Source organism: Peromyscus leucopus, chromosome 15, assembly GCF_004664715.2.
Source record: "Peromyscus leucopus breed LL Stock chromosome 15, UCI_PerLeu_2.1, whole genome shotgun sequence".
In the NCBI taxonomy this organism is placed as follows: Eukaryota; Metazoa; Chordata; class Mammalia; order Rodentia; family Cricetidae; genus Peromyscus; species Peromyscus leucopus.
This window is the reverse complement of record NC_051076.1, coordinates 60,494,662-60,512,353: the sequence shown is the minus strand read 5'-3', so window position 1 is coordinate 60,512,353 and position 17,692 is coordinate 60,494,662. Positions and strand designations below refer to the sequence as shown.

General features: G+C 48.6%; 1 protein-coding gene across 1 annotated transcript in view; it reads right to left on the bottom strand.

Moving 5' to 3' along the window:
• Window positions 1-14,711, bottom strand: part of Lct (lactase) — a 42,672-nt gene extending 27,961 nt beyond the window's left edge. The window contains 5 exon segments of the mRNA XM_028874955.2: window positions 147-225; window positions 1,411-1,513; window positions 4,012-4,095; window positions 7,948-8,027; window positions 14,022-14,711. Of these exon segments, the coding sequence (XP_028730788.1) occupies window positions 147-225; window positions 1,411-1,513; window positions 4,012-4,095; window positions 7,948-8,027; window positions 14,022-14,670 (995 nt within the window). The 5' untranslated portion in view covers window positions 14,671-14,711.
• Between the last annotated feature and the right edge of the window lie 2,981 nt (window positions 14,712-17,692).

Below are 17,692 nucleotides of genomic sequence, written 5' to 3'. Positions count from 1 at the left end.
TGTGCGCACATGTGCACACACACACACATCAAGCAAACAAAAGCACCAAGAGACAAGCACAATGGTCCCCAGTGACTGTCCACGTAAACAACTGCAGAGTCCCATACTACCGGTTCCTTAGAGTTAACTGTGCAAGCCAACATTACCTCTCCTCAGAACTGGATGGACAGCTCAGGAATGCACTGACGTCGAACCCAACAGTCTGCACTTGGTCTTTATTGATGGCTGTAAGAAAAGCAGCTCGGTTGACTGTGTGTGGGGCTCAAGCACACACATGCAATCAGCAATTTGCCTCATTCTAAAACCCACCCACACCCCAAGTGATGACTCTAAGCCCTTCTGAAAATGCCATGGATGTGTCTGGCCTGCTTAAACACTAGAATGTTGGTCCTCACTTTTCAGGGTGAATACCAATCACCTAGACACTTCCGAAGAGAGCTGGACCACCCTGGAGTCTTGGACACAGGAGGTCTCAGGGCAATCAGGAGTAGGCTATTCCCCCACCCTTTTGGTCTTTTGTTTTTGTTTTATGAGACAGTTTTTTGAGTTTCCTTTTGTAACCCTGGCTGTCCTGGAACTCGCTCTGTAGAACAGGCTGGCCTTGAACTCACAGAGATCCGCCTGCCTCTGCCTTCCGAGTGCTGGGATTAAAAGTGTGTGCCAACACCACCTGGCTGGGAAATTTTTGAAAAAGAAGGCTGGGGAGTTAATTGGTAAGGTGCCTTCCAGGCAAACACGAGGGCCTAAGCTCAAGCTCCAGACCTACACAAAAAGCTGGGCTGGGGTAGGAGATATGACTGGTTAAGGAGCAGACTGCCCTTCTAGAAGACCTGAGTTCAGGTCCCAGCACCCTCTGTAGGTGGCTCCCAACTGCTTGTAACTCCATTTCCAGGGTATCCAACACCCTCTTCTGTCCTCCTCACGCACCTTCACCAATATGTACACATATGCATATACACACATACATACACACACACACACATACACACACACACACACACACACACACACACACACAACATGCATGCATACACCAAAAAGACTAGCCTTCAGTTCAAGGCCTAGCTGGGCTACATATAGTGAGTTCTAGACATTTTTAGCATCTTAGGTGCCAGTGGGGCTACCCAGAACAGGGTATGCTTCCATGCTGACAGTTTCCATCAAAGGCCTGAAGGTTTTCCTGTCCATATTGGGCTCCTTGGCATCTGTACAGAAACTCACAGTGTCTTTGGACAGGAAGAGCTCATTGCCAGGGAAGGCAGAGAGGGGACTTTAGCCTCATTCTATAGACTCTCAGTCCAGCCATTTTCCTAGGCCCCTCCTTCATGAGGACCCCGATTTCAACATTGCTACCCAACACGCCAGTGTACCAAATGTCACTCAACACGAGTCACGTGCTGGTCCACTCACCCTCAATCAGACTGAAGAGCAGGGAGGAGGGACTCTTCCCTGTGGATGGGCAGTCCTGAAGTTTTAGGGTGTAAACGAAAACTTTCATTCTGGGCTCAATGTTCTAGAAAAGATAAAGACCAACAAGTGTGTCTTTAGTAACAGGAACAGGTGAGGTGCTACATGTTCACCTTTTAGAAATGACCTCCAGCCATCCCACTTACTGAGGGCAGTGACTCGGACTCTGAGAAAGAAAGACACTCACTATTCAGTGACCATTGGCCACCAACCCTTCCAAAATGAAGCGATACCCACACCAGTTTGTTTTAGAAGGCGCACCTCATAAGCCAGCAACAATATTAGGGTTGAGAGCTAAGTTTCCGCAATGTCAGGAGCCTGCACTATCTAAAAAGTTTAACCAAGATGCCACATCACCATGTTCATGAGCATCTGTGGTTTGCTTAAAAAGCATCCTGGTTTGTGAGGCTGAGAATGTCTTTGGTGGGCAGAGTGTTTGTCTAGAATGTGTAAAGCCCTGGCTTCCATCCAGGTTTATGACACTTTGGAAAGGAGAATTGATGCCAACAGGCAGACACGCTGGCTAGGAGAACAAGCTTCCCATGTCTCCACTGTCCTTTCTACTTGTGATTTGTTTCCAACTTTCTATAACCAAAAGTCAAAGACCTAGAGAGACGCCTTGTGACTAAGAGACCGACTTCACAATCAGGAGTTCGGATCCTGTGTAACAGCAGGCCTCACACAAAGGCCGGGTCACTCCAGCTCTCTTCCAGCCTCTGTGCACACAGGCAATACCTTTCCCTCCCAGCAGGGGGCACATACATTTGCACAACTATGTATACATTCACACAGATACACACAGAAATTGTTCTTAAAAGTCAGTCACTGTCAGCCGGGCAGTGGTGGCGCATGCCTTTAATCCCGGCACTCGGGAGGCAGAGGCAGGCGGATCTCTGTGAGTTCAGGGACAGCCTGGTCTACAGAGCAAGATCCAGGAAAGGCGCAAAGCTACATAGAGAAACCCTGTCTTGACAAACCAAAAGTCAGTCACTGTCACTGTGGAGATCTCAGCATGTGTGATTGATTTCCTTCTACTATTTTTATTTATTTTTGAGATTGTCATTTACATTTCTTCCTTCCCTTTCTCCCCCCGGCCCCCACCCCCACCCCCAGCCCTCCAATCTACCCTTCTCATCTTCAAATTCAGGGCCTCCTTTTTTGTCAATTCTTATTGCTTGCATATACGTATTTGTAGTGACATCTACATACATATATTCCTAAATGTAGTCTGTTGAGTCCATATACTGCTATCTGTATGTGTGTTTTCAGGGCTGGCCGCTTGGCACTGACAACCAATGGTGACCTCTCCCCTGGGGAGGACCCCTCTCCCGCTCCCAGCTCTGCTCTTGTCTGTAGTTCTTTGTGCAGAGCTGAGGCTTCCGGGGCTTCCTCCATCCAGTTTTGCACATTCGTTGGTGTGGTCCTTGCTCAGCTCACATCTGGGCGGGCGGTCGTGGTGGTGACTTCATGGCTGTAGCTCCTGATGTGAGCAGGAGACACAATCTCACGGCAAACTTGCTGGTGCTCTGGCTCTTATGACCTTTCTGTCCTTCCTCAGTTTCCCCCCAGCATCTTTGGTGTATAGGGAAATGATCTTCAGGCTGGCATGTCTGACTTCACTTTACATCAGTTTTATTGTGGCTGGGGTCTGGTGGCCTCTGCACACACCCTTTCACGTGGTAGCTTGTAGTGATGTTCTCTCTTCTCCACCCCTCCCTCTCAGGCAGGGTTTCATGTAGCCTAGGCTGGCCTTGAACTCACTGTGTAGTTGAGAATGACTCGGAACTCCTGATCCTCCTGCCTCTACCTCCTGTGTGCTGGGATTACAAGCATGCACTACTACACTTGTTTTATGTTGTGCTGCGGATGGGACTCCAGGCTGTGCTCATCCTAGGCAAGTGGTTTATCAACTGAGCAAACCCAAGGAAAGCCCACAGGGAACCCATAGCAAGCCCACAGAGAGCAAAGAGCGAGCCCATGGCGAACCCACGGAGAGCCCACAGAGAGCCCACAGGGAACCCATAGCAAGCCCACAGAGAGCAAACAGCCAGCCCATGGAGAGCCCACAGAGAGCCCACAGTGAGCCCACGGAGAGCCCACAGTGAGCCCACAGAGAGTCCACGGTGAGCCCACGGAGAGCCCACGGAGAGCCCACAGAGAGCCCACAGAGAGCCCACAGAAAGCAAACAGCCAGCCCATGGCAAACCCACAGAGAGCCCACGGAGAGTCCACGGTGAGCCCACAGAGAGCCCACAGTGAGCCCAAGGAGAGCCCACGGAGAGCCCACGGAGAGCCCAAGGAGAGCCCACAGAGAGCCCACAGAGAGTCCACGGAGAGCCTACAGTGAGCCCGCTGAGAGCCCACAGCGAGCAAACAGTGAGCCCACATCCTGATGGTCTCTTCAAGTGGGACTCTCCGAAGCTGAGACTCGGCAGGTCAGACGGTGATGGAAGGCTCAGTCCACGCCTCAGCCAAAGCATCAGTTTCTAATGAGTTGTCCAGAACCTGCCACTCCCCATCAAGATGGAAACGCTCTCACATTACCTGCAGTTCACTCAGCTTCTGTGGGAGAGTCGCCACACTTTGACATTCATAAGTCAAATCAACAGAGAGGAAGTCAACCGAGTCCTAGAAATAAGGAAATTCCACCATTAGGAACAAGCCCTCCTCAGCAGTGTGCTGTGATTCTCCCCGTGACTAACTCAATCTGGGGATTCCCCAGGAGAAAGCTGGGGATGTGTGTGCACGTGACTACGGCAGGAGCGTGAGTGTGTGGTTAACTAGTAAGTGTGAAAATGGGTGTGCCGGGTGTGGGGTGCCAACAAGTGGGGGAGCACTAGGGAGGGAATCGGAGTCTGGAGCTTCCCCCAGGGAGCGCTCCCCTTGACCTTGGTGATGTGTGGGGACCCTCTTGGGCCTGGCTGGACCAGTTCGACTAGCAGAAAACACAAGCTACACAGTCCTGACCAGCCTTGCTCTCTAACCATCCTCTGGCCAAGGGCTCCAGCTCTTCTGAGCATGGAGCTCAGGGGCAGAAGGCTTGCTGAGCGTGTGCAAGGCCCTGGGTCTGTCAGCACCACCACATCAACAGGCCATGGCAGTGCCTGTCTGTCCAGCACTCTCATCCTGGGCTACCTCACGAGTTCAAGGCCAGCTTGTGCAACATGAAATCTTGTCTGGAAGAAGAGGAGGAGGAGGAAGAGAATAGTGAGAAGGCCTAGCAGATATAGGTGTCTGCCATCAACTCTGAGGACATGAGTTCACACACACACACACACACACACACACACACCACACCAAAAACAAAAATGTAATGAGTGTTTTAAAAAGCAAAGAAAAAGGAAGGCCAAGCGGTTTAATCCTAACACTTGGGAGAGACAGAAGAGGCAGTATCTGAGTTTGAGGCCAGCCTGGTCTACCCAGCAAGTTTCTGGACAGCCAGGGCTACACAGAGAAACCCTGTCTTGAAGAATAAAAGTGAAAAAATAAAAGAAAGGAAGGGGCTGGGGAAAAGGCTGGTTCAGGAAGTTCTTTCCGTGAGCTGATCTCCAGGACCCACCTAAAACCCAGGAGTGTGTCTTTCTTGTTTGGATGTTGCTGTTTGCTGTACCGTCTTTGGCTGGCCCAGAATTCATTATGTAGGCTAGGTTGGCCTTGAATTCCTAGAGATCTGCCTGCATCTGCCTTCCAAGTAGTGGGACTAACACACACACACACACACACACACACACACACACACACACACACACCTGACTCCACATGCCTGACTGGCCACTCTATTTCTCTCTTGGCTGGGATCTCACGAGCTCATCACGGCCCTTGTCTCCCACAGGTCGGCTGTTTCACAGGCCAGGCACCAGCTGGGAGCCAAGTGTCTCATAGGCCTGACCCCTAAGCCCTCACTGGCTCCCCAATGCTTTTCCTAATCAAGTGATCCTCAGGGTTCACCAGAGTCCAGGTCTGACAGCAAAGAAACTTGAAAAACAGCTACAATAAGGTTCTGGAAAAACAAGTCTCTTGCTGACTAGATGCCATCTAAATTAATTTACAATGAGTGATAATTGCTATCAAGAGTCCAAAGGGCTGATTCTAAAAATGCTTGTCTAGCAACAGCCTTTGAACTGGTATCTCACCCAACACATGCAGCACAAAGCTTTGGGGTAAACCCAGGGAGTGTGCGGGTTCCCTCTGGAAGTGCTGTAACATGAATTGCTACATGGTCTTATGAATTAAAAAAAAAAAAAAGAGCTAGATATTAGGGTGAAAGCTGGAAGATCAGAGAAACAGAACAAGCCACAGCCAACCTCATCTTGCCAACTCCTCAGCTGATCCTGTTTCCACAAATCCTCAGACTGAAAGCCTCTGGGTTCTTACCCCTGAGGGTCTCAGTTGAACTGCCTAAAAAACCTCTAGTTCTGGTCCTCACGCCTTATATACCTTTCTGCTTCCTGCATCACTTCCTGGGATTGAAGGTGTGTGTTCTTCCCAAGCAAAGACATGAGATCTCAAGTGCAGGGATTAAAGGTGTGTGCTAACAGCCTGACTCTGTTCCCAGTGTGGCCTTGAACTCACAGAGATCCAGACAGATCTCTGCCTCCCAAGTGATAGGATTAAGGGTGTGTGCCACCACTGTCTGGCCTCTATATCTAATCTAGTGGCTGGCTCTGTTCTCTGATCCCCAGATACGTTTTATTTGTTAGAGCACAAATAAAATATCACCACAAAGTGCAAACCCCCAGGGTCTTCCAGTGGACCTGCGCAGTGTGTGCCTCTCTTTCTGACTCTGGACTCCGTTTTGCCAGAAGCTCAAGAGTTCAAGGTCAGCCTGGGCTACTTAGGGAAGCCTTGTTCTAAAACAAAACAAAAAACAAGTTACAATTTAAAAAAGCAAGAGAGGGCTGGAGAGATGGCTCAGTGGTTAAGAGCACTGACTGTTCTTCCAGAGGTCCTGAGTTCAATTCCCAGCAACCACATGGTGGCTCACAACCATCTGTATTGAGATCTGGCACCCTCTTCTGGTGTGCAGACATACATACAAACAGAACACTGTATACATAATAAATAAATAAATCTTTAAAAATAAATAAATAAAGAATAAAAAAGCACAGAGAATATAAATCAGGACGGTACTCTAAGAAGTGTATTTTGTTTATAAGGTTAATTTATTTTTATTTTCTGTGTAGCATGTGCAAGTACCCAAGGAGGGCAGAAGAGGACTTTGATTCTCCTGGAACTGGAGGTTACAGATGGTTGTGAGCCACCAGGCGGGTGCAGGGAACTGAACCTGGATCTTCCAGAAGAACAGCTAGTGCTTTTAACCACTGGGTCATCTCTCCAACCCCCAGAAGTATATTTTTTTCAGTTATCTCTTAATTTGTTTTTTTCCATGTGTGGGCATGTGTAGACCATGTGGGTTCCAGAAGTAATTTGTTTTGTTTTGTTTGAGACAGAGTCTTACTAGGTATCTCTGGTTGGCCTCCAACTCACTCTGTAGACCAGGCTGGCCTCAAATTCACAGAGATCCACCTGTTTCTGCCTCTTGAGTGCTGGGATTAAAGGCGTGCGGCACCCTGCCTGTCTGAACTCTGGTTAAGAGCTAAAACACAACAAACCAAGAGCCAGGTCTGTTTCCTTTGAAGGTAGCTAGAGATCTGCGAATGGATTCTTCCGTTTGGAAGAATTCACAGAGATGTCGGACCAGGGCAGGGTTTGCAGTCCCGCTCACCAGCTTTCCCGACAGCACTGCCAGGTGCCACGTGCCTATAATCAGGTTGTAGCACGCAGGAGGTGGAGGCAGGAGGGTCAGAGGTTCAAGTTCATCTTCTGCTATAGACTGAGTTCTAGACTAGTCTGACATACATAGGACCCGATCTCAAAAATGTAAAAATAATAATAAAAAGAAACAAATAAAAAAACCTCACTTTTAAGACATCGCAATTTGTCCAGGTATGGTGGAGCACACCTTTAATACCAGCACCTTGGGAAGCAGAGGCAGGCGGATCTGTGAGTTCGAGGCTTCCTGACCTACAGAGTGAGACTGAGAGAATGCATGACCATCTTACCTTGTGGGCACCCCCATTCTGGCCTAAACAGCACCCCTTCTCTGTGATTACATTACAGCCTAAGGCCCACCACCACCCCTGCCCTCCTCCTGTAACTAACAGTTCCAATTCCCCTAAGTCCAAATCATGAAGTCAACACAAGTAGTGTTTCTGTATGACCTAGATTAACAATCAACAACCCTGGCCAAACCCAGCCTCTGCCCTCTGACCAACCCTCCTCCCCATCCCTGATAAACACCCTAGCCAGTGAGAGAAGTCAGTCTCTGCTCTGATGACAGCCCTTCTCTGGTGGACCCAGAAATAAACCAGCCCCACTGCCCTTGAGCGGCCTCCTGCTCTTTTCTTCTTACAGAGACCTTATCTCAAAATAAATAAATAGAATCACAGTTCTCCCTGGGCCTTCCAGATGCTCATCTACCTTGGTGAGTGCAGCCGAGGATGGGGCTAGCAGAAGCTCGGGGATATCTTCAGCCTTCAGGACCACGGAGAGTCTTCCTCCTGGAACCAAACAGAGGAAGGAGCAGTAGCTGAGGGAGGGCTAAGCTTCTGAAGAGATAGATCACTACCACGACTTGTCTTTAGCCAATTGACAGACTGTAAAAAACAAAATAACTAAAAAATATAGCATCTTTCTAAGAGACTATTTTGGTTTTTATTCGGATTTTTTTTGAGACAGGGTCTCACTGTGTGACCCTGGCTATCCTGGAAGTCAGAGTCTGTAGATCAGGCTGGCCTTGAACTCACAGAGGTCTGCCTGTCTCTGCCTCCTGAGTGCTTGGACTAAATTTGTATGTCACCATGCCTGGTTAAGAGACTGTTTTGGAGATCTGCCTGGATCTCTGTGAGTTTAAAGCCACTCTGGAAACAGCCAGGCATGGTTACACACACCTGTAATCTCAGGAAATGATAGCAGGAAGCAGAAAGGTATATAAGGTGTGAGGACCAGGAACTAAGTTTGTTAAGCTTTTAGGCTTTTAGCAGCAGTTCAGCAGAGATCCATTTGGATGAGGACTCAGAGGCTTCCAGTCTGAGGAAACAAGACCAGCTGAGGAATTGGTGAGGTGAGGTTGGAGGTGGCTTGTTCTGTTTCTCCAATCTTTCAGAATTCACCACCCTCCAAAAAGAGAGACTGTTTTGTCTGAATCGAGACCTATATACAGAGCACTTGGAAAAGTCAGAATAAGAAGAATTATTCTAGCTGGGCGCACGCCTTTAATCCCAGCACTCGGGAGGCAGAGCCAGACGGATCTCTGTGAGTTCAAGGCCAGCCTGGGCTACCAAGTGAGTTCCAGGAAAGGCACAAAGCTACGCAAAGAAACCCTGTATGGGGGGGGGGGAGAAAAAAAAGAAAAAAAAAAAGCTGCTGGCTGGTGGTGGTGCACGCCTTTAATCCCAGCACTTGCAAGGCAGAGACAGGTGGATCTCTGAGTTCAAGGCCAGCATAGACTTCAGAGTGAGTTCCAGGACAGTCAGGGCTTCACAGGGAAACCCTGTCTTGAAAAACCAAACCAAACTAAAACAAACCAAAAAATCAAAAATACACAAACAAAAAAAGGACTTTAAACCTATTTACTAAGTATACATGCACACACACACAAAAAAACTTGATTCACACACTCATCAAATAAATTTAGAGAAAAAAAAAAAAGAAAGAAAGAGAGAAAAAGAAAGCTACGTCAGGACCCATCTTCAGATTTTGAGTCAAGAGTCAAGATATGGATCGGCCCAGGAACATAACAACTCTTTTAAAAATAGAGTTGTTGTTATGGAATGTATGTTTCTATGTCCATGTGAGTATATGCAATGCATATAGAGATGCCAGCAGAGGTCCAAAGAAAGTGTGGAACCCCTGGAGCTGGAATTACAGGGGGTTGTGAACCACTTGCTGTGGGAGGACCAAACTCTGGTCCTCCGAGAGCAGCAATCACTCTTAGCCCATTAGGAGCCATCTCTCCACTAACCCCCTACCCCCAATGCCTTTTTTGAGACAGGGTTTCATGTAGCCCAGGCTGGCCTCCAACTCTCCAAGTGGACAACCTGGATAACCTTGAACTTCTATCCTCCTGCCTTCCCCTCCAAGTGCTGGGATTATAGGTAGGCACCAGCAGTGCTGAGGATTGAAGGTGGGACCTCCCGAAGGCTAGGCAAGCCTTCTACTGACTTAGCTACATCGGCAGCCAGGAACAAGAACTTTAACACAAGCCGTCCATTGGTGCGGTCCTTAGATGGCTCTGAGAAACACTACTGTGGAGGGGCTGGATTCCTTACTGTCTAACTGGCATGCATGTGCGTCCCATACATTGTGTGCTCCTTTTTTTTTTTTTTTTTTTTTTTCTTTTTGGTTTTTCAAGACAGGGTTTCTTGTGTAGCTTTGCGCCTGTCCTGGAGCTCACTTGGTAGCCCAGGCTGGCCTCAAACTCACAGAGATCCGCCTGGCTCTGCCTCCCGAGTGCTGGGATTAAAGGCGTGCACCACCACCACCCGGCCATTGTGTGCTCCTTGAGAAGAAAACGCGAAGGACTAGAGTTGGGAACATGGCCCAGTTGCTGAAGTGACTGCCTCATGAAGACCTGAGTTCAAGAACCAGAGCCCATGTAAATTAGCCAGGGGTGGTAGTGCACATGGGTGGCAGTGCACAGAGGCAGCAGTAGTGCACAGAGGCAGCAGTAGTGCACAGAGGCAGCAGTAGTGCACAGAGGCAGCAGTAGTGCACAGAGGCAGCAGTAGTGCACAGAGGCAGCAGTAGTGCACAGAGGCAGCAGTAGGGCACAGAGGCAGCAGTAGGGCACAGAGGCAGCAGTAGGGCACAGCTGGCCTGCCAGCATGTCTCCTTCGTGAGTTCCAGGCCAGGGAGAGACCTGTCTCACAAGGCGTTAGGCTGGCGAGATGGCTCAGTATGTAAAAGGGCTTGCTGTGCACGGACGTCCTGAGTTCAATCCCAGAATCCATATGGAAGGAAATAACTGACTTCTAGATGTTGTCCTCTGACCTTCATACGTGTGTGGCACACACAGAACACAGACACACACACTAATAATAAATAAGTTTTTTTGTTTTTTAAGTTTTTCGAGACAGGGTTTCTCTGTGTAACCCTGGTTGTCCTGGAACACACTCTATGGACCAGACTGGCCTCGAACTTAGAGATCCGCCTGCCTCTGCCTCCTGAGAGCTGATATTAAAGGTGTGTGCCACCACCACCACCACCACCACCACCACCACCACCACCACCACCACCACCGAAGGGCCAAAATAAGAATTTAAAAAAAAATGTGGTGAATAGGTCTTGAGGAATGATGACTGAGCTTGTCCTCTGGCCTCTACATACATGGGCTCACACATGCATTTGCACACATACGGGCACACAAACACACACACACAAGACTTGATAACACGTGATTCCTTCCAACATTAAGCTTAAAACTGGACCCACACAGAGCAGGGGCTCTGCGACTTGAACTGTGGGGTCACGTACTTCCTCTTGCATTCAGTCTCTGCAGCAGGAAGGCACTGTGTCTTACACAAGCTGGACGAGCACCATACCCCTGAGCTGCACCCGACCCCGAGGCTTGCTCTGCTATGCATAGACTTTGAAAAGCTCAGAGTAGCCGCGCATAGTGGCGCACACCTTTAATCCAGCGCTTGCGGGGCAGAGGCAGCAGATCACTGAGTTTGAGGCCAGCCTGGTCTACAAAGTGAGCTCCAGGATAGCCAGGGCTACACATAGCGAGACCCTGTGTCACGGGGGAAAAAAAAGAAAAGAAAAGAAACAAAGAAAGAAAAGAAAAGCTTGGAGTAGGGACTGTCTCTGGGAGGCAGTCCTCATTCTGATAAGATAAAGCTGTCTCCAGGAATTCAGGGACAGGCCCAGTGGGGCCACGTTATAACCTTAGACTGCCACGCTTAAGTGAACCTTGCATTAGCGCACGTGGGTGGGATGGTGTGTTCCCAGCCCATGTCTGACCTTCCCAAATGAACAACTTCCTCATGAGCTGCCAGCGTCAGCTCTATGGGTTGTCTGCAGCGGGGTGGGGGTCCCCAGTGTTAGCCGGAGTGCTCCCGTGCTGTGTATGCGTCTGCTGCACGTGCCCCCGAGGGGCGCTCACCCTTCCGCCACGGCAGCTGCGCCTTTTTACACTCTGCACAGCGATGCACAGCCTTGCAGTTCCTCCAGGTCCTCAGCGATGTCTCCTCACAGCCGTCCTTCGGTGTGAGTGGACACTCACGGTTTTGGTGGGCACTTCTCTAGTGGTTTGGGCTGTTGTTGCTGTTTGTTCCTTTCCACATCTTCATTGGAGAGATGTCTACTCCAGTCCTGAGCCCCTGGTGTGTGTGTGTGTGGGTGTGTGTGTGTGTGTGTGTGTGTGTTAGGGGGTAGGACTGGAGATAGGGTCTCACTAGGTGTCCCAGGCTGGCCTCAAATACACAATCCTCCTGAGTGCTGAGATCACAGGAATACCACTACATCCAGCTCCTGCTTCCTATTGTTAAGTGGATTTTCTTCTCCTGGCCAGGTATGACACACAGCTCTAATCCCAACATTTGGAAGGCAGAGGCAGGTGGATCTTTGTGAGTTCAAGGCTAGCCTGGTCTATACAGTGAGTTGAAAGACAGCCAGAACTACATAGTGAGACCCTGTCTTGGGGTGGAAAAGTTCTTTTTCTTCTTTCCTTTTTATTTTGGGTCCCGTTTCTTGCCCAGGTCGGCCTTGAACTAGCTATGTGACTGAGGATGAGCTTCAGCTCTCACTCCTCTTGCCCCCGCCTCCTGAGTTAAGCTGTGCTGGGAAGGGAGCTCCATGCATGCCAGGTAAGTGCTCTACAGACTTAACTACGTTCTCAGTGCTTGTGGTTCATTTTAGTTATGTTGTTTTAATTGGTTCACTAATTAGTTTATGAGTCAGGACCTCATGTGTCTCAGCTTCAGTGCTTGGGTTACAGGCATGTGTCACTGTGCCCAGTTTATGCAGTGCGGTAACTCGAACCCAGGGCTTCCTGCATGCACGGTAAGTACTCCACCATGCAAGCACTCAGCCATATCGCTCAGTTACACTTTTGGGGTTGTTTGTTTGTTTGTTTTTCGAGACAGGGTTTCTCTATGTAACCCTAGCTGTCCTGGAACTCACTCTGTAGACCCTGGAACTCAGAGATCCATCGGCCTCTACCTTCTGAGTGCTGGGATTAAAGGCTCGTACCACCAACGCCCAGCTAGTTTTTAAACTTTTAACTAGAAAAACTACTTTAAACACGGGTTTCGTTCTTATCAACATTGCAGCAATGGGTGTAACAGCACCTGTGCTTTGAGGTCTTAAAGAATGCAGCTATTATAAAACACTGGTCTCATCTTTTATCTCTTTTCTTATTTTTTGGGGGGAGGATGGGGATCTGACTATGTAGCTCTGGCTGGTCTTGAACTCACAGAGATGTGCACACTCAGTCTTTCTAATGCTACATTTACAGGCATGTGCCACCACACCTTGCTAATTTCAATTTTAAGGCTGTATCAAAAGGAATTATCAGGGTGGGCAAGAATTTATACATAGCAATAGTCACTGCACCATAATTTGTTAATAGTAAAAAGTGAGCTAATACAAGTTGTAGAGCACTTGCCTCCCATGCACGAGGTTTCAGTTTTAGTCGCCACTGTGCATTCCCAAATTACAGGCTTCTTATTACCCATGATGCATCTTTACCTGTGCCTCCCCTGATGCACTACAAGCTCCAACTGGAAAGTATACGCTTATTTCCCTAAGAGTGGAGTCTGAAGGGGAACCACAGCTGAGTCTCCTTGGAGACACTCAGGACTGCACTCTTCTCTCCAAGGCAGCTCTGTGTTCAAGAACTGTTAGAAGAATGTGGCAGCGATCCTGACTTTATTTATAACCTTCCCTTCAAGGAAGGACCGAGAAAGACAGTTGCATGGACTTGACCCTAAGGAAGAGTTCTAGAAGACAGTTTTCAAGGGCTGCAGTTAAGAGCACTGGCTGCTCGTCCAGAGGCCCCCGGTTTGATTCCCAGCATCCACATGGTGACTCAAAACCCTCTGTAACTCCAGTCCCAGGGGATCTGAGGGCACAGGCATGCACACGGTGTCAGACAACACCCATATATAGCGTTGAACATGAACTTAGGATACGGCCTAGTGGTTAGTGCTTGCCTGGCAAGCACAAACCCCAGCACTGGATGTGGTAGCATGTCTGTCACCTCAGAACTCAGGAGAAGTCAGGAGGTTAGGAGGTTCCAGCTTATCTTCTGACCTCATAGTGAGCCAGCCTGGACTACAAGAGACTTTATCTCAAAGGAAAAGACATCTCAGACAAACGCTGGGCATTTCTATCTGCGTCCCTTTTGGGGACGGATTCTTAACAATGCTCAGCTCTGGGGGGCTCCTGGGAGGGAGCGCACAGGTGGGAGGAACACCAGTTCCTGCTCCCGGAAGCAAACGGAGGAGGTGGTGAAGGCCACTGCTGCGCCCCCCGTGTCCGTGTGTACTCACCCTGAGAAGAGAACTTCCTGTGGTAGACTTCGAAGGCTCTCCTGTGGGCACTGCTGAGGGTTTGGAGAGCAGAGGCTTTCGAACCCTGGTGGGGAAGACCCATGATCACTTTCTCCACGTCACTGAAGGTGAACCAGATCTCCACGAGGTCCCCGAAGGACTGGAAGGCGAATGCGGCATAGTCGGCGAAGAGGTCAGCGAAGTCGCCGTCTCTCTGGCTGGCGCCGCTGGTGGGAGGGGCCTGGTGGCACAGGACCACCATGGGCTGAAGCTGGGCAGCCTTGAGGGACCGCAGCAGCTGTCTGTAGCACCCCACCGCTTCCTGGTCTGGATTCCTGGAGCTTCCTGTCGGGAGAAGCTGTGCCCATGACAGAAGCACTTTGTAATGGGTGACCTGACTGGCATGAAGACGGTGGAAATACTGTGGGAGAAGAGACGGCAACGGCTGCTGGCAGATGGAGATGGCCGTGCTACCAGCTACCGCATCAGAGCCCCGGGTTCCCAGCGGATGGCTCAGGCTAAGCACTAAGCCGTTTGTCAGAGGACCAGCGGCTGAGATAAAATTCCTGTCCGATTCCCAGTCAGTCCCCTGGCAGGAAAGACTCAGGAGAACGGTGCCCAGGAAGAGGGCCGGCCAAGGCAGACCCATGTTCAAGGCACTTTGAGAAGCCTGTGGGAGGAATCCTGACCTTATAACCACAGCTGAGGCTGTAAAATACAGTGATTGTCCACACAATATTTAACTGGGTTATCTAGGATAGTTAAAGCCGAACTTGGTTCAACTGGTGTAATCTTCAGGAAAAGAAAAGGGTTTTGTGTTTCTGTACACATGTTCACGCACTTGTGGGGTACACACACACACACACACACACACACACACACACACACACACACACACGAGGTGGGAGAGGTAGATCTTGGGTGTCTTCCCCAACTGTGAGTCCCAGGGAACTGCCTGTCTCCGCCTCTTCAGTGCAGAATTACAGGTGTCACACCTGGCTTTTCACATGGGTACCGAGCATCAGAACTCAGGTCCTCTTTGCTTGTACAGCAAGACTTTACCAACCGAGCCCTGTCCTTCCGTCTGAATCTCTACACATTTAAATACCATGAGATGTTGGAAGCCCCAACAAGCTAGGCTCAGCCACTGTCCCCCCAAATGCCAGACACGTAACAGTGAGAAAACAAAAATAATTATTCGGTGTGGACATGGTGGGAAGATAAAGAGGTGTGTTTAACTTCTAACCCTATCTTCAGGGTCTTGACGTGTTTTGTTATTTTTTAAGATTTATTGCCAGGCGGTGCTGACACTTATCTTTAATCCCAGCACTCGGGAGGCAGATGCAGGCAGGCAGATCTCGGTGAGTTCTAGGCCAGCCTGGTCTACAGAACCAGTTCCAGGACAGCCAGGGCTATCTCAAAAACCCCACACCAACACAAACCAAAAACCAAAACCAACAAAGGTTTATGTGTACGACTGTTTTTCTCCCCTGGATATGCACCACATACACGGTAAGTAGCCTCAGAGGCTAGAGGAGGGTGTTGGATCCCCTGGAACTGGAGTTACAAATGGCTTTGAGTCACTATATGGATGCTGGGAATCAAAACCAGGTCCTCTGAAGAGGAGCCAGTGCTCATAACCACTGAGCCATCTCTCCAGCCCCATGAGGTTTAAATTTAAATACAGGGCACAGTGTAGGCGTTCTGGTCAAGATGTGGCCCTGCCCATCACTGACCCATTCAGTGCACAGGGGTCTGAGAAGCGCTGACCTCTGTGCAGCTTCTTCCCGGAAGACAAGCTCCCTCCCTGACCGGCACCCAGCTTCTGCTTTTCTTCCTGCCCTACTCCAAGACTGTGTGGAATTCCAGGAGAAATCCTGATCCCATGGGGTTCCTTGTTCAAATTGGTCTCTAGATAAAGGAAGGGGGTTGTAGATCTCTTAACGTATCTTCATTCCTGCCAGGAATGAAGGTTACGATAACAAACTTCAAATTTCCCACTTAAAACAAGGACAGGAACTTGAAAATCCCCGAAAAGGAAAAAAAAAAAAAAAAAAAAAAAAAGATCACTTTTTGTGTTACTGACAAATCAGTTTAAATTTGACCTAACAAAAATGAACCCCTCGGGCTGGAGAGATGGCTCATTGGTTAAGAGCACTGGCTGTTCTTCCAAAGGTCCTGAGTTCAATTCCCAGCAACCACATGGTGGCTCACAACCGCAGATCTGGTGCCCTCTTCTGGTCTGCAGACAGAACATTATAAACGTTAAAAAAAAAAAAAAAAAAAAAAAAAAAAATTCTACAGCCTTTAATTTGAAAAAAAAAAAAGAAAAAAAAAGAAAAAAAAAAAAATGAACCCCTCTCCAATCTGTTCCCTTTGAAAACATGGGGACACATTGGGAATGGTGATGTCCATCTCTAACTCGGGCCCCAGGAGGCTGAGGTAAGTGGATCTCGGTGAGTTTCAGGCCATCCAGAGCTGGTGAGACCCTGTCTAAAAAAACCAACATTCAGACAAAACTGGGGTGGGAGTGGAAAGCTGGATCAGTGACTTAAGAGAACCTATTGTTTTTGCAAAAGAGCTAGGTTTGCTTTTCAGGACCCAGATGGTGACTCACCAGGGGATCTGAGGCCCTCCTCTGACCACAGGCACCAGAGCTGGCTCAAGTTACTTGTGACCTCCCATGCAACAGAAATGCTTGCTCTAGCCAGGCAGTGGTGGTGCATGACTTCAGTCCTAGCACTCTGGGGGCAGAGGCAGGAGGATATACATGAATTTGAGGCCAGCCTGGTTTATAAAGTGGAGTTCCAGGACAGCCAGGGCTACACAGAGAAATCTGTCTCAAAAAAAAAAAAAAAAAAAAAAAAAAAAAGAAGGTAAGATGGCTCTGTTGGTAAACAAATAGTCAATCCTGATAACCAGAGTCCTATATCTAGAGAATCCCACATGGCAGGAGAGATCTAAGATCTATTACCTAGCAAGTTCTCTTGGGATATTCACACAAATTCCACAGCATGCACACCCCTACAAAACAAATAAATTCAATTAAAAAAAAAAATGGGGGCTGGAGAGATGGCTCAGTGGTTAAGAGCACTGGCTGCTCTTCCAGAGGTCCAGAGTTCAATTCCCAGCAACCACATGGTGGCTCATCACAACCATCTATGAGATCTGGTGCCCTCTTCTGGCCTGCAGGGATAAGTGCAGATAGAACACTGTATACATAATAAATAAACCTTAAAAAAAAAAAGAATTAGTAATAATTTTAAAAAATGGCCTATTTCTTCTAAAAAAAAAAAAAAGAAAAGAAAACAATTTCAAAAAATTACACTTAGGATAGAGAATTAAAATAAATCAGTACCAAGTAAATGGTAAACAGTCTTTATACTAGAAGCCAGATATAATTAATGGCACACCTACAGTCCCAGTGATCAAACTAAAACAAGAAGATCAGGCAATTCAAGACTAAGAGGTTACCTGGGACCCCCTACCCCTGCCACTCATACCAAACAACGGCCCCTCCCCCCAAAGCAAAGCCACTGGTATTAACTTCAGAAAGTCACCTCCAAGGCCTCTCACTTGATGTGGCCTTTCTACTAGAGAAGAAGCCAGAAGAAACTCACTCATGGAAACAGAGGTAATAATCAAGAGCAGAAATGAATCCAACAGACAAC